The sequence below is a fragment of the Epinephelus fuscoguttatus genome, linkage group LG6 (genome assembly GCF_011397635.1).
Source record: "Epinephelus fuscoguttatus linkage group LG6, E.fuscoguttatus.final_Chr_v1".
Taxonomy (NCBI): domain Eukaryota; kingdom Metazoa; phylum Chordata; class Actinopteri; order Perciformes; family Serranidae; genus Epinephelus; species Epinephelus fuscoguttatus.
The window spans coordinates 40428908-40446656 of record NC_064757.1 but is presented as its reverse complement, the minus strand read 5'-3'; the positions used below and the strand labels follow the sequence as shown (position 1 = coordinate 40446656).

The window sequence follows — 17749 nt, the reverse complement described above, 5'->3', positions numbered from 1 at the left end:
GTTGCCACCAGATTTGATATGCTGCTTTATTAGGAAAAGTGACACTCACATATTTAGTCATCCAGCAGAATAAACCAGGAAATGTACTCAGAGGTGCTCTTATATAAATGTTTTAACCAGAAAAAGAAAAATCTTTAGACTAACATTTCATTCTGTTACTTAATTTCTTCCTGTATATTACATACTTGTACATACCTGTGTATATTTAAACTCTGCAGTTATTTTCATGTCATTCCAGTTAAAGGTCCAGTGTGTAGGATTTAGGGGGATATGTATTGGCAGATATGGAATATAATATAACAATAATGTTTTCTTTAGTGCAGCGGTTCTCAAATAGTGTGCTGCGGCACAGTGGTGTGCCGTGATGCCAATCCAGGTGTGCCGTGGGATTTTGTGATAACCACACATTATTATTGCAATATTCAACTGAGCCTATACAAAAAGTTGAATTTTTAGTCCACACTTGGAACATGGGAGACGTTTCAGCTGCTTACAATCTGCAATCCTAACCTATAGATGCCACAAAATCCTACACACTGTTCCCTTAAGGCATCTTACCATTTAAATACAAGACAATATACAGTATATGTGAGGCTTGCTGCTGTGACACCTGAATTTCCCTCTGGGGATTAACAAAGGTTTATCGTATCGTATCTTATCTTATCTTATCGTGTCGTGTCGTGTCGTGTCGTGTCTTGTCTTGTCTTGTCTTGTCTTGTCGTATCTTATCTTATCGTATCATATCGTATCGTATCATATCTTATCTGATCGTATCTTATCGTATCTTATCTTGTCTTATCTTATCATAGTATTGTAACGTATCTTATCGTATCATATCTTATCTTGTCATCGTATCGTAACGTATCTCATCTTATCTTATCTGATCGTCTCTTATCTTATCATTGTATTGTAACGTATCTCATCTTATCTTATCGTATCGTAACATATCTCATCTTATCTTATCTTTTCTGATCTTATCGTATTGAAACGTATCTTATCTTATCATCATATCGTAACGTCTCTTATCTGATCGTATTGTGTCTTATCTTATCATCATATCGTAACGTATCTTATCTGATCTGATCTGATCGTATCGTTTTGTGTCGTGTCGTGTCGTGTCGTGTCGTATCGTATCGTATGTCGCTTGAACTAACCATATTTGGAATACTCCAGGACACAATCATGGTCTTTGTTCAGGATGTGGTCCTTATCTTTTAGTGTTAAATCAGTTTATAGTTAAGATGTAGTTTTTTTATGTTTTTTTACAGTTTCTTATCTTCAACTTTTTGTGATTCTTATGTGTGATCTGTCTACTGTAACAGTATCAATGCCTTCTGGTAAAATACTTGTAGCTATCCTTAATGCTGCTTGCTTTCTTTTTCTTCCAGCAATACTTCCACGCAGGAGGAAATGGGCTGAAGAAGGCGTTCGTGGAGAAAAGTCCTGAACTGGCATCGCTGCGTTACGCCCTTTCCCTGTACTCGCAGAGCACAGATGCTCTCATCAAGACCTTCGTCACCACACAGCACTCCCAAGGTGATCATAGACACACACACACACACACACACACACACACATACTCACAGCATGAACAGTATGTAGGCTTTCCTTTAACCATTCTGCTCTTTCCTGTCCTCCAGTGCATGATGGGATGGGCATCAGAATCACTGGCAATGAGAAGATTCGACCTGACAGGGGTGAGTCCACTACACACTTAAATACGGATATTTGTGGTTCTACAGGAAACAAGTGAGGTTATTTAATGTAATGTAACAACCAAACATTAGAGGTTCAAGAAGTTAAACTGAACGTTTTTCGAAGTACTTTTTGGACATTACCATCAGCGAAAATGTGCTTTACTCTATGAACTAACAAGGCACAGTGTTGCAGTGTATTTCACATGTTTCCTTGTTAATTAACGAAGAGTGGTGATGTAATTGTAGAGATATTTCTTGAGCATTTCCCGCTGCAGAGCAAATTCCCCATGCTGTGTGTTGGGGTTTTAATTCATGCTGTAAATTTAAAAAATTATCACTTCATCAAAAGCCGACTATAACAGTACAAGATACGGCAGTGTGTCTATAACACAATCCACTTCTCACATTATCACCATCACTCTTTACAGTAATGAAAGGGATTTTAGCAGCTTTGCTCAGAGCTGTAATGTAAGATAAGAAAGTGGGTCACTGCAGCGGTAATAAGATCAGGATGAGAATAAAAAGATGTTGTTAATCACGTTAATGTGTGACGTGGTGGGTGTGTTCTGCAGGCGCGGGGATAGAGAAGCCCATCGGAGAGGCCATCCTGCAGATTGACATGATGCTCGGGAAGGAACGCAAAGTCACTGTCAGAGGTGAGACTCCTGACTTCAATATACACAGTTACGATTAAAGGGACAGTTCACCCCAAATCATATTTTTCCTCTTACCTGTAGTGCTATTTATTAATCTTTGGAGTGAGTAACTGAGTGTTGGAGATATCAGCCATAGAGATGTCTCAGTTCTTTCGCTTTTATATATGTGTTTATTTATTTTTCTGGGGCGCCTTGAGCACCGCAGTTCAAGTTCCACCCAGTTCCATTATATTAGAGGAAAGTCAGACATCTCAGCAACTCACATCAAAACATTCCCAAACAATAAATAACTTTCCTTTTAACTATTAGTTGTCTATACGTTATGTTACTGCCAAGTAATCATTTACCATTATGCACATGGGAAGGCAACTGTGTGCAGAAAAATCTATTTGTTGGTGTGATCGAGAGCTTCACAACTGAAGCTTGAGATTTATACCGGACACTAGGAGCAACAAAACAAAATACACAAGACAACCTCACCTCATGATACATTTTCCAAGATGAACAATGAACTTCGAAGCCCATCAAACATTAAGAGCAACTCTTGTTGTTTTAAAAAGATTCCTCAATCACAAAGTCTTTATAAAGTTAGTCAGCAAGTCTGTTTTCAAATTAATTTTATACCTTACTAAAATGAACTGAAACAGACTGAATGGTCAGCAGTAATACCCAGTGATTAACACTTTATAGTTTTACACTCTAAAACATGCAAAATTACTAATATGGTCCTCTTTAAAAAGTAAACAAGGGTCGACATAATTCCACTTTATCACTGTGACGCCCTTTTAACTTGAAAACAGACACTGAATCTCTGCTTCTCTCTTCATCTAGTCATCGCTGTGAACGACATGAAGTGGCAGACATCAGGGATGTTCCGGCCTTTCGTTGACGTCTCCATGGTCGGTCCCTTCCTGGCCGACAAGAAGCGCAAGTTCACCACAAAATCCAAGAACAACAGCTGGTCGGCGAAGTTCAACGAGTCTTTCCAGTTGTGAGTTTGAAATCTTTACTCTTAATGAGCTCACACACTCACAGCTGAAATGTTGAAATCAGAGTCTGATGTTTGGTTTCTTCTCCTGCTCTGTAGCACCCTGGGTAAAGAGTCCCCAGACTGCTACGAGCTCCAGGTGACGGTGAAGGATTACTGCTTCGGCCGTGCAGACCGGGTGGTCGGCATGGCCGTGGTTCAGCTGCGCGATGTCGCTGATCGCAAGAGCTGCGTGTGCTGGTGTCCGATCGGGCCGCGCATTCAGACCGACGAGACGGGCTTGACTGTGATGCGTATCCTGTCCCAGCGGCCTGCTGATGAAGTGGCCAAAGAGTTTGTCAAGCTGAAATCTGAAACTCGTCCTGTGGAGGAGGGCAGATGAGCAGAGATCCAAGAGAGATGGGTAGAAGTGGTGAAAATGTGAAACTGACATGATCACAGTCAGGGTTGAGTCAGGGCTACGTGGCTGTCTGTTTTATAAGAGCACTGTCATCCTCATCCTCAGTAAACACAGACGATTAAAGCCTCTGATGTGGAAGAGGTTCTTCAAAAGACGCAGCAGACACAACTAAAATGACCATTTTAATAGATGTGATAACAAAGAAATTCATTCAGTTCAATAGACAAATTGTGGAAGGAGGTGTTTTCTCAAAATGTTGATAAAGAACATGAGCGACTTTTGGTTTAAATCACCAACTCAGAGGTCGGAAATTGTTTCAGTTCACTGGTGAGAAACTCTTCTGATTCTGATGTCGTGTGTAGCAAACTAAATCTGTCGTCTGTCGGCCATCAGAGCTGCTAATGCACACCTTTTCACCAAACATCCATTCAATGGAATGAATGGACTTGTGTCGCTGTCTACCTGACGGTATAAAAAGATGTTACCAACGCAGTTGTCTAAACACCGTCTGAACATGAGCAGTAAATTCTGGCTGCTATTAAGTGACTGTTTAATGATCATAAGTAATTATGACATGAGATGAAGTGAGTTGGAGGAGGTAATCCAAGAGTCTTGTACTGTTTGAGCCTTTGAGGCTCACAGAGGTCCTGTGACATCGGCACCACTGTTGATTCTAGTGTCCCAACACTGTTTCCCAAAAACATGACACTGGATACACGTCATTAACCAGCTAATTCATGTCACAATAACGCATAAGGATTAACATGTGACATACTAAGCATGAGCTTCAGTTTGTAAGAAACATTTAAGCATCTCAGAATTGATCAGCCAGTTCATAAAAATAAGACACAGCGCGCTTGACTCACATTAGACCTGAAAGACTGGGTGCTGGATCCTGACGAAAAAGTTAAGGCTTGGACAGAACTCCTGTTTAACTTTTTAGTAGTGCCACACGGTCACATACACAACAATTTATTGGTCAATAACCAGATCAATGGTAACTCATTTATCATTTAACATGACAATAGAATTAAGTGCAACACACATCGTTTGCATCAAGTGTCACATCCTTTGATTCACACCTGTCGACAAGCGTAGATGCATCTTACAGAAAGAAGCACTATAGTCAGGATACAGTAGCCAGGGTACGCCATGAAACTGAAGCATGTTTACGCTGGGAAATGTTGTACAAGAGGTGACGAAGTGTGATTGAGTCAAACCAAAACAAGTGTGTCAAGATGAAGCGGCAACTTTCGGGCACGGAAAAAGAAGCCAACGCAGAAGTGCCAAAAGTGCAGTTCCTCTTATGGCCACTTGGGGCTGGCTCTAAAAGCCATTCAGTCCCCACAGACCCCCAACGTCACAGCAGAAATACACATGTTTACAGCCTGTTACGAAAAACAATTTTGATCTCTTTATAAGGACAGAGGGATGTCGTATGCTGTAAAGCCCTGTGAGGCAAATTGTGATTTGTGATATTAGGCTTTATAAATAAAATTGAATTGAATTGAATTTATATAATTTCAACGTTCATGACAACTGTTCAAGGGTGAATTTTTTTAATAACTTACTCGTTTACATTTTATTATGGTTTAAACAGGTTGTCTGTGAGGCGTCACCACAGTCTATGAGTCAGATCCACCACTTACTTGTCCACAGCTCTACCTTCTCCTCCAAATATGGTCACATATGGCTAAAAAATCCAAGCTGGCGACGACCAAAATGATGCCAGCAAATGCGCTGCCCTTTAGTGATGGACTTCTGGTAGTATTTTTCCAGATAGACTCTTGAATGAAAAAAAAAGACGACACCCTAGGAAATGATTTTCAGTTTAAATCAGTCAGTTCTCAGTTACGTAGCCTTAAGAAAATGTCGGCTTGCTAACGTCGCTAGCTCACCGTACTCAGTGGGATTCAGACCTTAATGAATGGGTTCTACAAAGTAAAAGGCGTTGATTTTATTTTCTGAAGCAAAGGATTATGGGTATGGTTTTAAGTATGTGACTAACCACTGGACTGTGGCTGCAGAGCAAAGGTTTTTAAATTGTGTGTCTGCAAAGTGTGAAACTGTGACTGTGGACACTGTTTACCCGTCGACCTGCTCTGACTGGAAACAGCCAAAAGCTGACAACCTGTTTTCAGGCGTGAAGTCGTGTGAACAGCTTTGATGGAGGTTCAGAAACGGACCTCCAAGGATTTTATTTTATCTGTTTTTAAAGCTCAAAATTGGATGAAAAAACAAAAGTCTTTCAGCCTTGTCGTGCATGCGCAGTCACATACCGCACCAATCATATGTCTATGAATACCTGATTGGTGTTTCTGCATTAGGCGCATTACAAACTCGGACCAGGATGGAAAATAAAAACAGGCAGGTTGTTGAACTAACTTAAGTCTAACTGGGTTTGATCCACACTATTGTATGTTTACTACGTGCCAAGAAACGCAAGTGTTCAGCGAGCCATGTTCAACTAGCTCTCTTTGCATATTTTGGGTTGTTTGCGGACAGATGAGGCCACTGTAGATGTCCCAAATCTTACTGCACGTTTGCCAAAACTCGCTGCACTGTGGCTCCAAACCTCTGGTAGAATTTCAACAAGGTATTCTGGAAACTAGTTTAGAGTTCTGACGTTAGTCCAGCTGTTAAACTGAACAAAGACTTGTCTGCAGTAGGGTTTGAGTTATCTTACAGTGGCCACAGCTGCAGTGACAACTGAACTCTTGCACTCAAACTGTAAGTTTGTAAAAAGTTAAAAAAAAATAAATAAATAAATAAAAGCCTACGACCAGAGCATGTATTTATTGTATACAGAGTCAACTAGAATTGTGATCTTTTTCATGTATGTACTGTGAAATATGGAGATTGATCAAATGTATGTAAAGTAGTTATCATTATTCCAATGTGACATATGTTGAAAATACTTGTAACAATATTTTGTACATAAAATATTTATGAATCAAGGCAGTGCGTCCTGTCATCTGTGCGCCAACACATTATTTTATTCACTGTAATCAGTAGTAAATCAGTCTCTCATGTGTGTTCTTACAGACCTCAGATCAGCTCTGACCTGAACATGACTGCATGAAATAAACTCCGAAAATTATATTCCTAATGGACCTGTTTCTCAGCAGACATTTTAATTTGTCCTAGTGGGAAAATTACAGGTGTTACTAATAACATTAATGTTTCTTTTCTGCTTACATGGCACCTTTGCTGTGTGTGTGTGTGTGTGTGTGTGTGTCCACCTGAGAAGTTTACTGGTTTAAGGGAATAAAAGCCTCTAAAGCAGCATATAGACTATCATCATAGAGGTATTAACCTACTCTTGTACTGTGGGTCCAAAATCAGTGTCTTGGGCATAGTTAACCCCCCACATGTTGCAGCTCACCGAATTTCAGCTGCAGTGTGTATCTCACTATATAATGACGAAAACTGTGTGTGTGTTCCACGTTTTTCTCCTCACTGACTTGGTCAATCCATGTGAAATTTGGCACAGTGGTAGAGGGTCATGGGAGGATGCCAATGAAGCAATATTACATCAATTGGCCAAAGGGGGGCGCTATAGCAACCGATTGAAATGGCAAACTTTGAATGGGCATATCTCATGCCCCGTATGTCGTAGAGACATGAAACTTTGCACAGAGATGCCTCTCCTCATGAGGAACACATTTGCCTCAAGAACCCATAACTTCCAGTTATATAGATTTTCCGCCATTTTGAATTTTTTGAAAAACACTTCAAATGGATCTCTTCCTAGGAAGTTTGAGCGATCTGCATGAAACTGGGTGAACATAATCTAGGGACCAATATCTAAAGTTCCCTCTTGGCAAAAGTTGGAAAACTTACTAAAACTGAGCTTCTATAAGGCAATGAATATTGCGGAGGGCGTGGCTCATCACATAAAGGTGTAGAACATCTCAAGGGTTTCACCCATCACCACGCAACTTTGTAGGCATATGACCACACATAATCTGAGGGGACCCCTCCATTATTGACCCCATCAAACAAAATGGGGGCGCTAGAGAGCTCATTTCTTATCTAGGCCTAACCGCCATATGGATTTTTACTAAACTTGGTAGATATGTAGAACAGGACGCCTCAAGGTGACTGGAGAAATTTAACTCTAATTGGCAACTGGGTGGCGCTATAACAACAGAAAAATGCTTAAAAATGGCTAAAATGCGACCGATCGCTGTGGCTCCCCCTGTGGACCAATGCTGGTGTTTTTTTCTAATGTTTGGTATGACTAAGTCATGGTATGGTATGCTGTACTCAATGGGTATGGACTAGTTTAACATAAGACTGAAAATAATAGACTCCCGCCTCTTTGGACCCGCCCCTGAACAGCTCATTCTAAGGTAACAAAAACACAACAAAGGTGATAATACACTAATGAAAACAATAATATTAATTAATTAATATTCCATTTGTGCCAATACACCCCTCCACATCCTACACACACCTTACAATTTAATGAATCACCACAGCAGGAAGCGAGGTCGTTCAAATCAAACACACCCATGATGTTACGTCACCAACAGGTAGCACTGGGCGTGGCTAATCTGCTGAAGGCCTGCAAACTCATGGTGGATTGGGACCTCTGTATTTGCTGAGAAGCTTTTACCTTCACTGAGGAGCACAGCAAACAGAGGCTGAGTGGACTGGTTATGTTGAGACTTTAGATAAAGAAGTTAAACCTGGAGCAGACAGTGGAGGACAGACAGGTGAGGAGAAACACCAAACCATAAATGAATGTAACGCTGCAGGCGTTCTTTTGCGAATGTGTGTCAGCTTCTGCAAACACTTTGGAGTTTCTATTGCAGCCTACATCTCTGTGTTGTCTGCATCATGTTTTATTCTCCTGTTGTTTGTATTAGAAGTGTCAAGCTGTTGAATTTATGTAGCCTAATGACGATTCTTTTTTATTTATTGTATAACTTTTAGTTTATTTGTCTGACTTTTGTGTCTTGTGGGGGGTTCGAATTGATTTGACTTCATATCTCTTTATTTTATCCACTGAAAAAAATCTTTACCTCATCATTGTTAATAACTTGAGTTAATTAGCAGTAACTGGGAACACCTGTGCAGGGTCTTGTAAAATGTAGAATACAGACTTTGTTGAATAAGCAGAGAGCTCCCTCTTGTGTTCAAATCACACACTGCAGGGTGTAAAATGAAACTAGTAATATAATTGAAGTGTTGGTAGAGACCCAGAGCTACTGGGGTCATCTGCATCTAACGTAGGGCTGCATGATATTAGATCTTTTGCCGATATCCAATATGCCGATATGTAGCACTAATTCAACCAGTAACCGATATCGATCTATCCACCTTTTTTCCTCATTTTACTGATCATCAAGTCTCTTCTGTAGTGGAGTTGACATTATATCATGAATGCATACTCTTGATATGATATTTCATTTTAAAGCCAGTATCGGCCGATACCGATGACATGCCGATGTTATCATGCATCCCTAATCTGATGCTCCTTAGACACTGCAGTATAAGAGAGGCTTTCTCCAGCGTCCACACACTAGAGATCTTCCAACTGTCTCTTTCAGCCTGTTAATTAATGTTTTGTGAGTCAATAAAGTCTTTAATTTAAAACATATACCTTGGCAAACACAGACGTTTAAAGCAAACACAGTCAGGATGTTGTCAACAGATTTATTCACTCCTCTCATAATGTTTATATCATCTTCTTCATGTGTGAAAAGATCTTCATTGACACAGTTCCAACAGTCCAGACAGTACGGCCATGACAGTGTGCTGACTTTCTCTCCCACCTGAGACTTGACAGGTTGTTGCAGAAGTCTCTCAGCACTGTCACAATATACATATGAAAATACTATGTAATATAATAATCATCCTGGCTCTCTGCCACAGTCTACATTCAGTAATCGTCTGGTGAGAGCAACATAAGTTCATTTACATTCACTATAAACGAGTCGACATGAATATTATATAATACTGTGTGTTGTTTGTCTGATAAATATGATACACAGAGATTACTGTTTTGCTATTGTAAAATAAATATGCAGTTTAAACTTACTATTTTCTGGAAATAAATTAGTATCTGCATTGTTGTCTGCACACGTAGAAGTTCCTTGCTAACATATATGAAGGGGGGAATCATTAGGGGCCCCTCCGATAAATTATGAATGTAAACAGCTTTAAAAACAAGAATAAAACTTAATTAGGAAACTCAAATTATTCCACAAGCTTCGATGTGTAATTGTGACTTAAAGGAATGTTCAGTGTGGAAACTCTCCATTATTTCTGATCACACGTGAAGACGAAAAGACTTGTATGTTTTAAGATTTTTTTTTTTCTTTAAGTCTCAAAATGGCAACTTTTGAATACTCTTATATTAAGTATAACTGAAATGCTTCCTGTTGCCGACTGCTATGGCAAATATTTTTGCCATATACGTGGAAAAAACATCCATAGAAAATGTTTTTTCTTTGTTTTTGTGCATAGAAAACTAAATATTGTTTCACTCTTCGAGTACTTTTGTAGCTGCTTAATTAGTTTAACATTTCAGCAGGCTGTGGTCGCGCTGACCTGATTCACTTGGTGGCTGTTTGAAACATTATGTGAGGACGTAGCATTGAACTCTGTCTTCAGCTATAACAGCCTCTTCTCTTCTGGTCTCTGGATTTCCTCAAGATTAGGGAACCTGGTTGCAGAGATTTGAGTGTTTATGAAGTCCAAAACTGATGTTGGGTGATGAGGCCTGGTGGCAAGTTGGCGCTCCAGTTTATCCCACAGATGCTTGATGGGGGGTTTAAGGGGTTCAAGCTCTTCCGCACCAAACTGGGAACACCATTTCTTTATGGGACCTGGCTATGGGCATTGGGGTACTGCATCATATTACAACATGACAGGACTTTGCACAAACTGTTGCCACAAAGTTTGGCGCTCACTGCTGTCTCAAATATCGTTGTACATTTCTATTAATTGGAACTAAGAAAACCAGGTGGCACGGTGCTGCAGTGGTTAGCATTGTTGCCTCATAGCAAGAGGTTTGAACCTGGGGGAGCCTTAGTTTGCACGTGTGCTCCAGCTTCCTCCCACAGTCCAAAGACATGCAGGTTAACTGGTGACTCTAAATTGTCCGTAGGTGTGAATGTGAGTGTGAATGGTTGTCTGTCTCTATGTGTCAGCCCTGTGATGGTCTGGTGACCTGTCCAGGGTGTACTCTGCCTCTCACCCAGTGTCAGCTGGGATAGGCTCCAGTCCCCGTGACCCCTAACAGGATAAGCGGTTCTGGAAAATGAATGAATGAATGAATAACTGAGTGGTGTAGCCCAAACAGTGACAAACCAGACCAAAAATGCACAGAATTATGTGTAAAGGAGTGTCCACATACTTTTGGCCATATTATGTGTTCCTCCTGTTATTCACCATTTTGGGTAACATTTTTAAGTTTTAACTTTCCCAGTGTTTCCTACAGGAATAGATTCTACGTGTGGCAGCAGCTGACGGCAAGAGGGGGTTTAAGTTGTTGAGTCAGATTGATGATGATGTCAGATTGCTGCAGAGGTGAGTCAAAGCAAACTTTCTTTTGCTAGTGAGACCCAGTGCTGGACTGTGAGGTGTGTGGTTTCTTTGGGAACGCAGCCAGTTTCATCTGAAGTAGTTTGGAAAAATGAAAAACACAATCTATATGAATTAAGTGTTAACAGTTGGGTTTAACTTTCACTGCGCTTGATGCTCTGCTGCTCCGTCTGTTCCCAGAGTACGCTCTGCTACAAGAGTAGGAGAGAAACACAGCTCCAACTGATGTGTTTTGGTGTGTCCACATATTTTTGGCTACATTACGTGTGCCCCTCCTTGTTCCATAAATGTTTCCAAACAGACCACAGGTGAATCAGATCGTCATTACAGATGATTAAAGGGTCAAACATGGGTTAAATACTTGTTGTGTGTTGGCAGCATGTTCCTGTTTAACTCAAGTCTCTCAGGCTGTGCTTACTCGTAGCAGCTAAACATTTACTGATCTGACAACATGGAAGTGGCACATTGTGTCATCCTCCTGGTTATGACTGGCTGTCGCCCTCAGCTTGTACATGGTTCTTGGACTCTCCGTTGGTCTGTGGGGACTGTAAGCGGTCCGGGAGCAGGACCTCCACGCTGAAGCTGACTCTCTTGGCCTGGAACATGCTGTAAGTGTTGTCAAATCTCAGAACGTCTGTGGAAGACGAACAGAACAGCATATTCACTGCTGGATCTCACGATTACACATCGTATAGTCCTCTGTATGTTCAGTGTCAGGCTACTCACAGACTCCCGGGCGTTCACAGGTCAGTGACCCGTCCTCAGGAACTAAGTGGGCGTTGTAGCGCTGGCTGGGTACGACTTCTGTCATCTGAGCCGCCTTCTTCCACTCGCCCTTTTTAGCCTTTAGAAACACCCCGAAACCAATGTCTGCACTCTCAGTAGCAAACTGCCACCTGCAGAGAGAGGAAAGACTTTCAAATCAATTTAATGCTGCTTTTTGGACTTTTTTGTGGATTTCTATTTAAACTCTGTGCACACATTTGAAAGCACTTAAAAAGCGGTAATTATTCATTGTGCCAGGCGTGGCATTACCACAAGGATGTGAAATTACTCAAAGTGACACGTCTGTTAAACTTAATTTCATTCAGATTACCTTTTGAAAAACACCCTACATGTTTTAATACTTAGATTTAAGTTGGAAATGAGAAGAAAAAGGTAACTTTAAGAGGTAAAACAACTAAATTTGATCCTTAAAAGATGTAACTGTTGCATTACAATGCACTGCATTTACCTCATGCACTTTTTGCCCATTATTTCTTAATTGTTTTTGCGAGCAATAATCAAAAGATATATGAAAATTATAACTTAATTAAAAAATTAAATTATAGATGTTACTTGTTAGCCTTTGTTTTTTTACAGCAGTAAAATGTATCTAGTGCACTGAACAAGCAACTGATTATATTATTATAGTGGCTACCTAAAATTAAATTTGTATGTGTAATATTAATAATTTACCTTCTGCACTTTTTGCTTTTTTTTTCTGCTTGTTTACGTGTTCGAAATTAAGATTACTAAACTAAACAAAATTATATAATAACAATCAATATTTGGCGACGTGACGACATGATATTTACAAAAAGGCCAGCAGTGCCAAAAGTATCGGCTTGAATATCACATGACTGAAACATCAGGTAAAATAAACATCATAATGACATGCAACTTCAAAGGTGAAATTGTAGCGTAAGATACTTTTATAATTCTTTTTTTTTTTGTGTAATACTACAAAATGTAGAGATACCAAATGAGAAATACCACAGCCGTGTAATAAACAAATCTTGAGCAGCATGTAAACATATACTACATCGCTGTAGTATTTTTCATCGAGTATCATTACTTTTTGTAGTATTAGAGGCGCCTCTATTTAAAATAAAGAAAGAAAGAAATTCCCACCAAAGAAATTCCAAAAATATATGAAGTATAAAAGTATCTTACTCTACAATTTCCCTTTGAATTTGCATGTCATTATGTTTTTTTACCTGATGTTTCAGTCATGTGATATTTGAGGTGATTGTCTCGGCACTGCTGGCCTTTTTCTTTATGTATTTGTTTCAGTATTCTTTTTTTATATTTTAATATATTTTTTGTAAAAGTATTGCTTTCCTGTGGTATAATTTCATTTTGTTTTTTTTGTTTTTTCTGGTTTTGCAGTGTGTTGAACTCAGTTTCTGTACATCTACATGTGTTGTCACATGATCTGTTGGGCGACCACCATCGCTTGTATATGTGTGTGTGTCCTTATCTTTTTCATGTCTGATGAAGGGTTGGTGTTCCTCTGTCCAGCGCCCAGTATTTATCATTTTTGGATGTGCATGCTGTTTCGAGTCTTCACGATATGACATTGCCACACAAAAATATTGCTGCTGTATCGATTTTTTTCCACCACAATTTTCCAGGCCTTGATGTCACATCTTCAAACAGCTTTTCCAAAACTCAAAGATATTTATTGGTAATTAACAATGATTTAAAAAGGGAAAAGTAGCAAACCAATACAATTTTCTCAGCTCTAAAATGACTTAAATAACATTTGACTCCATTGCTGCCACAGTGAGAAAACACGTAGCACCAGCTGACCTGAGAACGCAGCCCGGAAACAGGATCTCATAGTCCAGCTGTTGGGAGGAACCTCTGCTGACGGTCATACACTGCTCATAGTCCACCTTCACGTGGTCCCGCACGTAGTAGGAGGGAGGAACAGGGCCGACGTGGTTTATCTGCAGCCGAGATCATGCATAAATGGAGTTAATGGGCACTTTAAAGTTAATATATGTAATGTTGAAAGTCTGGGTGAAGGAGAAATGAGGAAAAAGAGAAAGCCATCACTTACTGTGATTTGTGTCTGAGTGCTTGTAATTTTACATCTTTTGCACATAAAAAAGAGAGCAAGGTTCTCCCCTTTCCAATTTTCACTTTATTCACATGAATAAAATAAATATCAAACAATTCACTTCTGTGGTTTGTCAGTACTGTATGATGCACTACAGCAAACCCACCAACAGAGGGCAGTGATTTTCTGAGTGGGATGAGTTTAATCCAGGGTGTCAGTTAAATCCAGCAGGTGATCATCAACATTATACGTTACAGATGACACACACAGCTCACAGAAATGTTTCAGACCTGTCTTGCATGTGAGCAACTGCTATAAGGGAAGTCAAACTCATGTGAAACCACTTCTCTAAAAGTCTTGCAAAAATGTGAATTGTAACAGAACCATTGTTGGGAAAGTGTCACCAACAAAAAGAAAAGATGCAGAGAGAACAATAACACACATTGTCATATCGTCCGTTAGAGAGCAAAGACTCATCAGGCACCTCCTCATCTTTGTTTCTTTACATAAATTGTGCAGATTTGATGAAGCTGAAGGAGGGAGAATGCAAGAACAACCTCACATACAAGAAGGCTCAAGAGTTTTTAAAAGCAACGAGATCACAGTGATTTTATGTTGATAGTCATCTTTCCTGCTGCACAGATCACGTCAGTGTGAAACAGACAGGATCCTCCTACGACATTATCAGCTCAGAAAATGTTTGCTTTATAATGAGGCCTTAAAAGCACTGACAAAGAGTGTATCAATGGTTCTTTGAACTCAACTAAACATTATCTTTACGTACAATTTCCAAACAAACTGTTCGGTATAAGTGCATTTCCTCAAGTTCATCAATGATGTCTAACACTTAAAAGAATAATTCAACATTGTTTGCATTAAGACTGGAAACAAGGGTAAACAGTTAGCTACAGCCTAGCTCTGTCTTACAAAATCCAACAAACCAAGGTGTTAAAATGTTTAATTGTGGGAATTGTGTTTTAGATTATTTCCCGGTTAGACGCAGTGACCTCCTGGAGTTACTTCCTGGCTAGCTGTTTCCCCCGCCTCCAGCCTTTGTGCTAAATTAATCTTGTTGTCTCCTGATTGTAGCTTCATATTTTATAAAACCGTAGAAAAAAGAAACCACTTCGAGGCTGAGCATCTCAATTTCCTTGAATCTTGACTGTAGCCGTAATGAATTTCTCTCTTCCTGTTCCTCATGTCTCCTGGGCCCAATTATTTATCTACAGAAACAAATACACGGTCAGTTTTCTCATCTAGAGTTTTATCTAAAAGTGCGACTACTCAAGCTGCTGCTCGCTGCTACACCGCCAGGTTTGACTACATCTCTTGCACTGAGGCTGTTTGCTGTTTCTACGCAGCGAGGCAGGGATGCAGGGATGCAGCGGGGATCAAGTGGGAGTTTGTTCTTGGTTAGTTTATGTAATTAACTTCTCATCTGCAATTTCCTGTGGATTGTCTGTGGAAAAATGTCTGTCATTCACACAGCAAACCATCTGCTCAATGAAACCAGGTGACTGACAAATTGCATCCTTTTTACATCACTTCCTTTTCATACTGGCAGAGAGAAACTGTATTCAGCATGTGTGTAGCTGTATTGATTCACTCTGCTGGTCCAGAATAGTCCTCGTATTGTCACTGACCTGCTGTGATCACACAGCTCACTCATGTGTAACAGGATCCTCACCACAGCCAGTGCTATTGGCAGCTTTAACATCTCATCCACTGTGTTCAGTTTGTAGCCTAAAACGTGATGTTGCATTATTCCTGTTCAGGCAAATCATCTGTTTGTATGAGGAAAATAAGGGAGTGCTGCACTGGGTTTAAGCACTGTGTAGTTAGTTGTAAAAGAGTATGTGCTCTTTGAGGATGGGGCAAAAAGTCACAAAGATAAAAAGCAATGACTGGCCAGCTCATTCAGTGTAAAAGTCCATGGTACAGCCAGGCAGTTCAAAAATGCAGCAGGGTGACACCCTGATGAAGACTAGTCGAAACACGTTTGTTCATCCATGTATTAATGTATTAAGGATGTTTAACTACAGTCAGAGTGCCTCAGATGCATTTAGATATTTTCTATTTGGCCGTGACAAACTGGTAAAACTGGTGGGGGTGGGGACTCGCATAAAACATAGTTTGCAAGTCAAATGTAAACCCACAAGGCATCAACACCTCATGCATATTAGCCAGACGCTCTCTCGCCAAAGCAAAGCTGTAAGCTGCCAAACTACCTGAGCACAGGATGCAAACCAGAGAAAGAAAAACCACAGGGCACGACTCCTAACTACTCCAAAGCTGGTGCACTGTTGCCTGTTTCATTTACAGGAGGGCTGATGAGCTGTTGTTGGAATGAGACTTGTATCTGTTGCAGGACTGTTGGTGCTTCTGTCTGACAATAGCCGTGGAAAATATGCCTCATATTTTTCAAAACAGCACAACATTTTTTAAATCATTTTATTTGCTTAAATTTGCCATATCATGATAAATATTATATAATATGCACTTAAAGAAATGAACAGTGATTTGGTAAACATTTCTTTCTCTTTTTTTCAAGATTATTTTTTTGGCTTTTTCCCTTCATTTGTATATATTTATGTGTGAAAGTGGGCGAGACAGAGGGGATGACATGGAGCAAAGGGCTGCAGGCTGGAATTAACCCTGTGGCCGCTGCAGCATGGGACATGGGACGCCCACTTTTCCCCACTGAGCTACTGGGCGCCCCTAAACATTCCTTTCCTTATACCTACATTATTACTTTGGTGCTCGTTTTTGCTTTTACTTGAAGTAATTTTAGGATAAAAAAAACTTTTAGGGAGAAACTGTTGAGAGTAGACCGCCTGTGCTTCCTTTCAGTTCCTTTCAGTCACATTAAACAAAAACAGAATTTCAGTGTTTATGCAGAGGAATTTCAGGACTTTAAATATTTACTTCCGTCGCTGACATCATTCTCACATGCTGAAAAGTTATTCAAAGGGTTGATAACAACTGGAGATTATAAAACCACTGATAACAGGCTTTGCAAAACTGACAGAGTTCAAACATTACGTAATATAATATTGAATATTATATTCAACCTCTAGTGGCAGATTACTGTTTATTTAACAGGCCTGTGTTAATGTCCTACTTGAAAAAAACATGTCCTTTTAGGCCACTTACGATAAATCTTAAGCCCCGTTTACACTGCCTGTTCAAAAAGGAAATATTGCACACTGAGTTGTCTCACTCTTAAGCCAGCAGCATGGGTAGAACAGCGCCGCACGTCTGTGTAAAAAGGTGTGATGTTTTGATGATGTGTTATGTGTGCGACCTACTGTGGTAGATTTAAAAAGCCGCTTGCAGCAGTTAGCAGCTAACTCATGAAGGAAAAACATTTGCCAAAAATGTCCACAAATTGGTTTTACAATCAAGTCTGGGCGCTCCTTCGAGCAGAGGACGAGATCAGCTGACACATAACAGGAATTGTAAATGATTGTTACTGCCATGTTATAGTCTTATTGTATTGTGATTGTGTGACATGTAACAGTGCACTACCAACGTGAATGTTATGTCACACTAGAGGCCAACGCTGTTGTGTTTAGGGCTGCAACCAACAATTATTTTCATTGTCGACTAATGTGTCGATTATTT

The 17749-nt window shown here is 40.0% G+C and overlaps 2 protein-coding genes across 2 annotated transcripts in view; one reads left to right on the top strand and one right to left on the bottom strand.

Moving 5' to 3' along the window:
* Positions 1-6629, top strand: part of LOC125890162 (protein unc-13 homolog B-like) — a 309728-nt gene extending 303099 nt beyond the window's left edge. Inside the window, exons 37-41 of the mRNA XM_049578657.1 lie at positions 1389-1536; positions 1641-1697; positions 2270-2353; positions 3185-3344; positions 3441-6629. Coding sequence (XP_049434614.1) covers positions 1389-1536; positions 1641-1697; positions 2270-2353; positions 3185-3344; positions 3441-3723 — 732 coding nt within the window. The 3' untranslated portion in view covers positions 3724-6629. The remainder of the gene's footprint in view (positions 1-1388; positions 1537-1640; positions 1698-2269; positions 2354-3184; positions 3345-3440) is intronic.
* A 2762-nt stretch (positions 6630-9391) lies between these two features.
* LOC125890120 (SEC14-like protein 2) overlaps positions 9392-17749 on the bottom strand; it is a 29352-nt gene continuing 20994 nt past the window's right edge. Inside the window, exons 10-12 of the mRNA XM_049578603.1 lie at positions 13873-14012; positions 12025-12194; positions 9392-11932 (exon numbers count right to left, since the gene is read on the bottom strand). Of these exons, the coding sequence (XP_049434560.1) occupies positions 11781-11932; positions 12025-12194; positions 13873-14012 (462 nt within the window). The 3' untranslated portion in view covers positions 9392-11780. The remainder of the gene's footprint in view (positions 11933-12024; positions 12195-13872; positions 14013-17749) is intronic.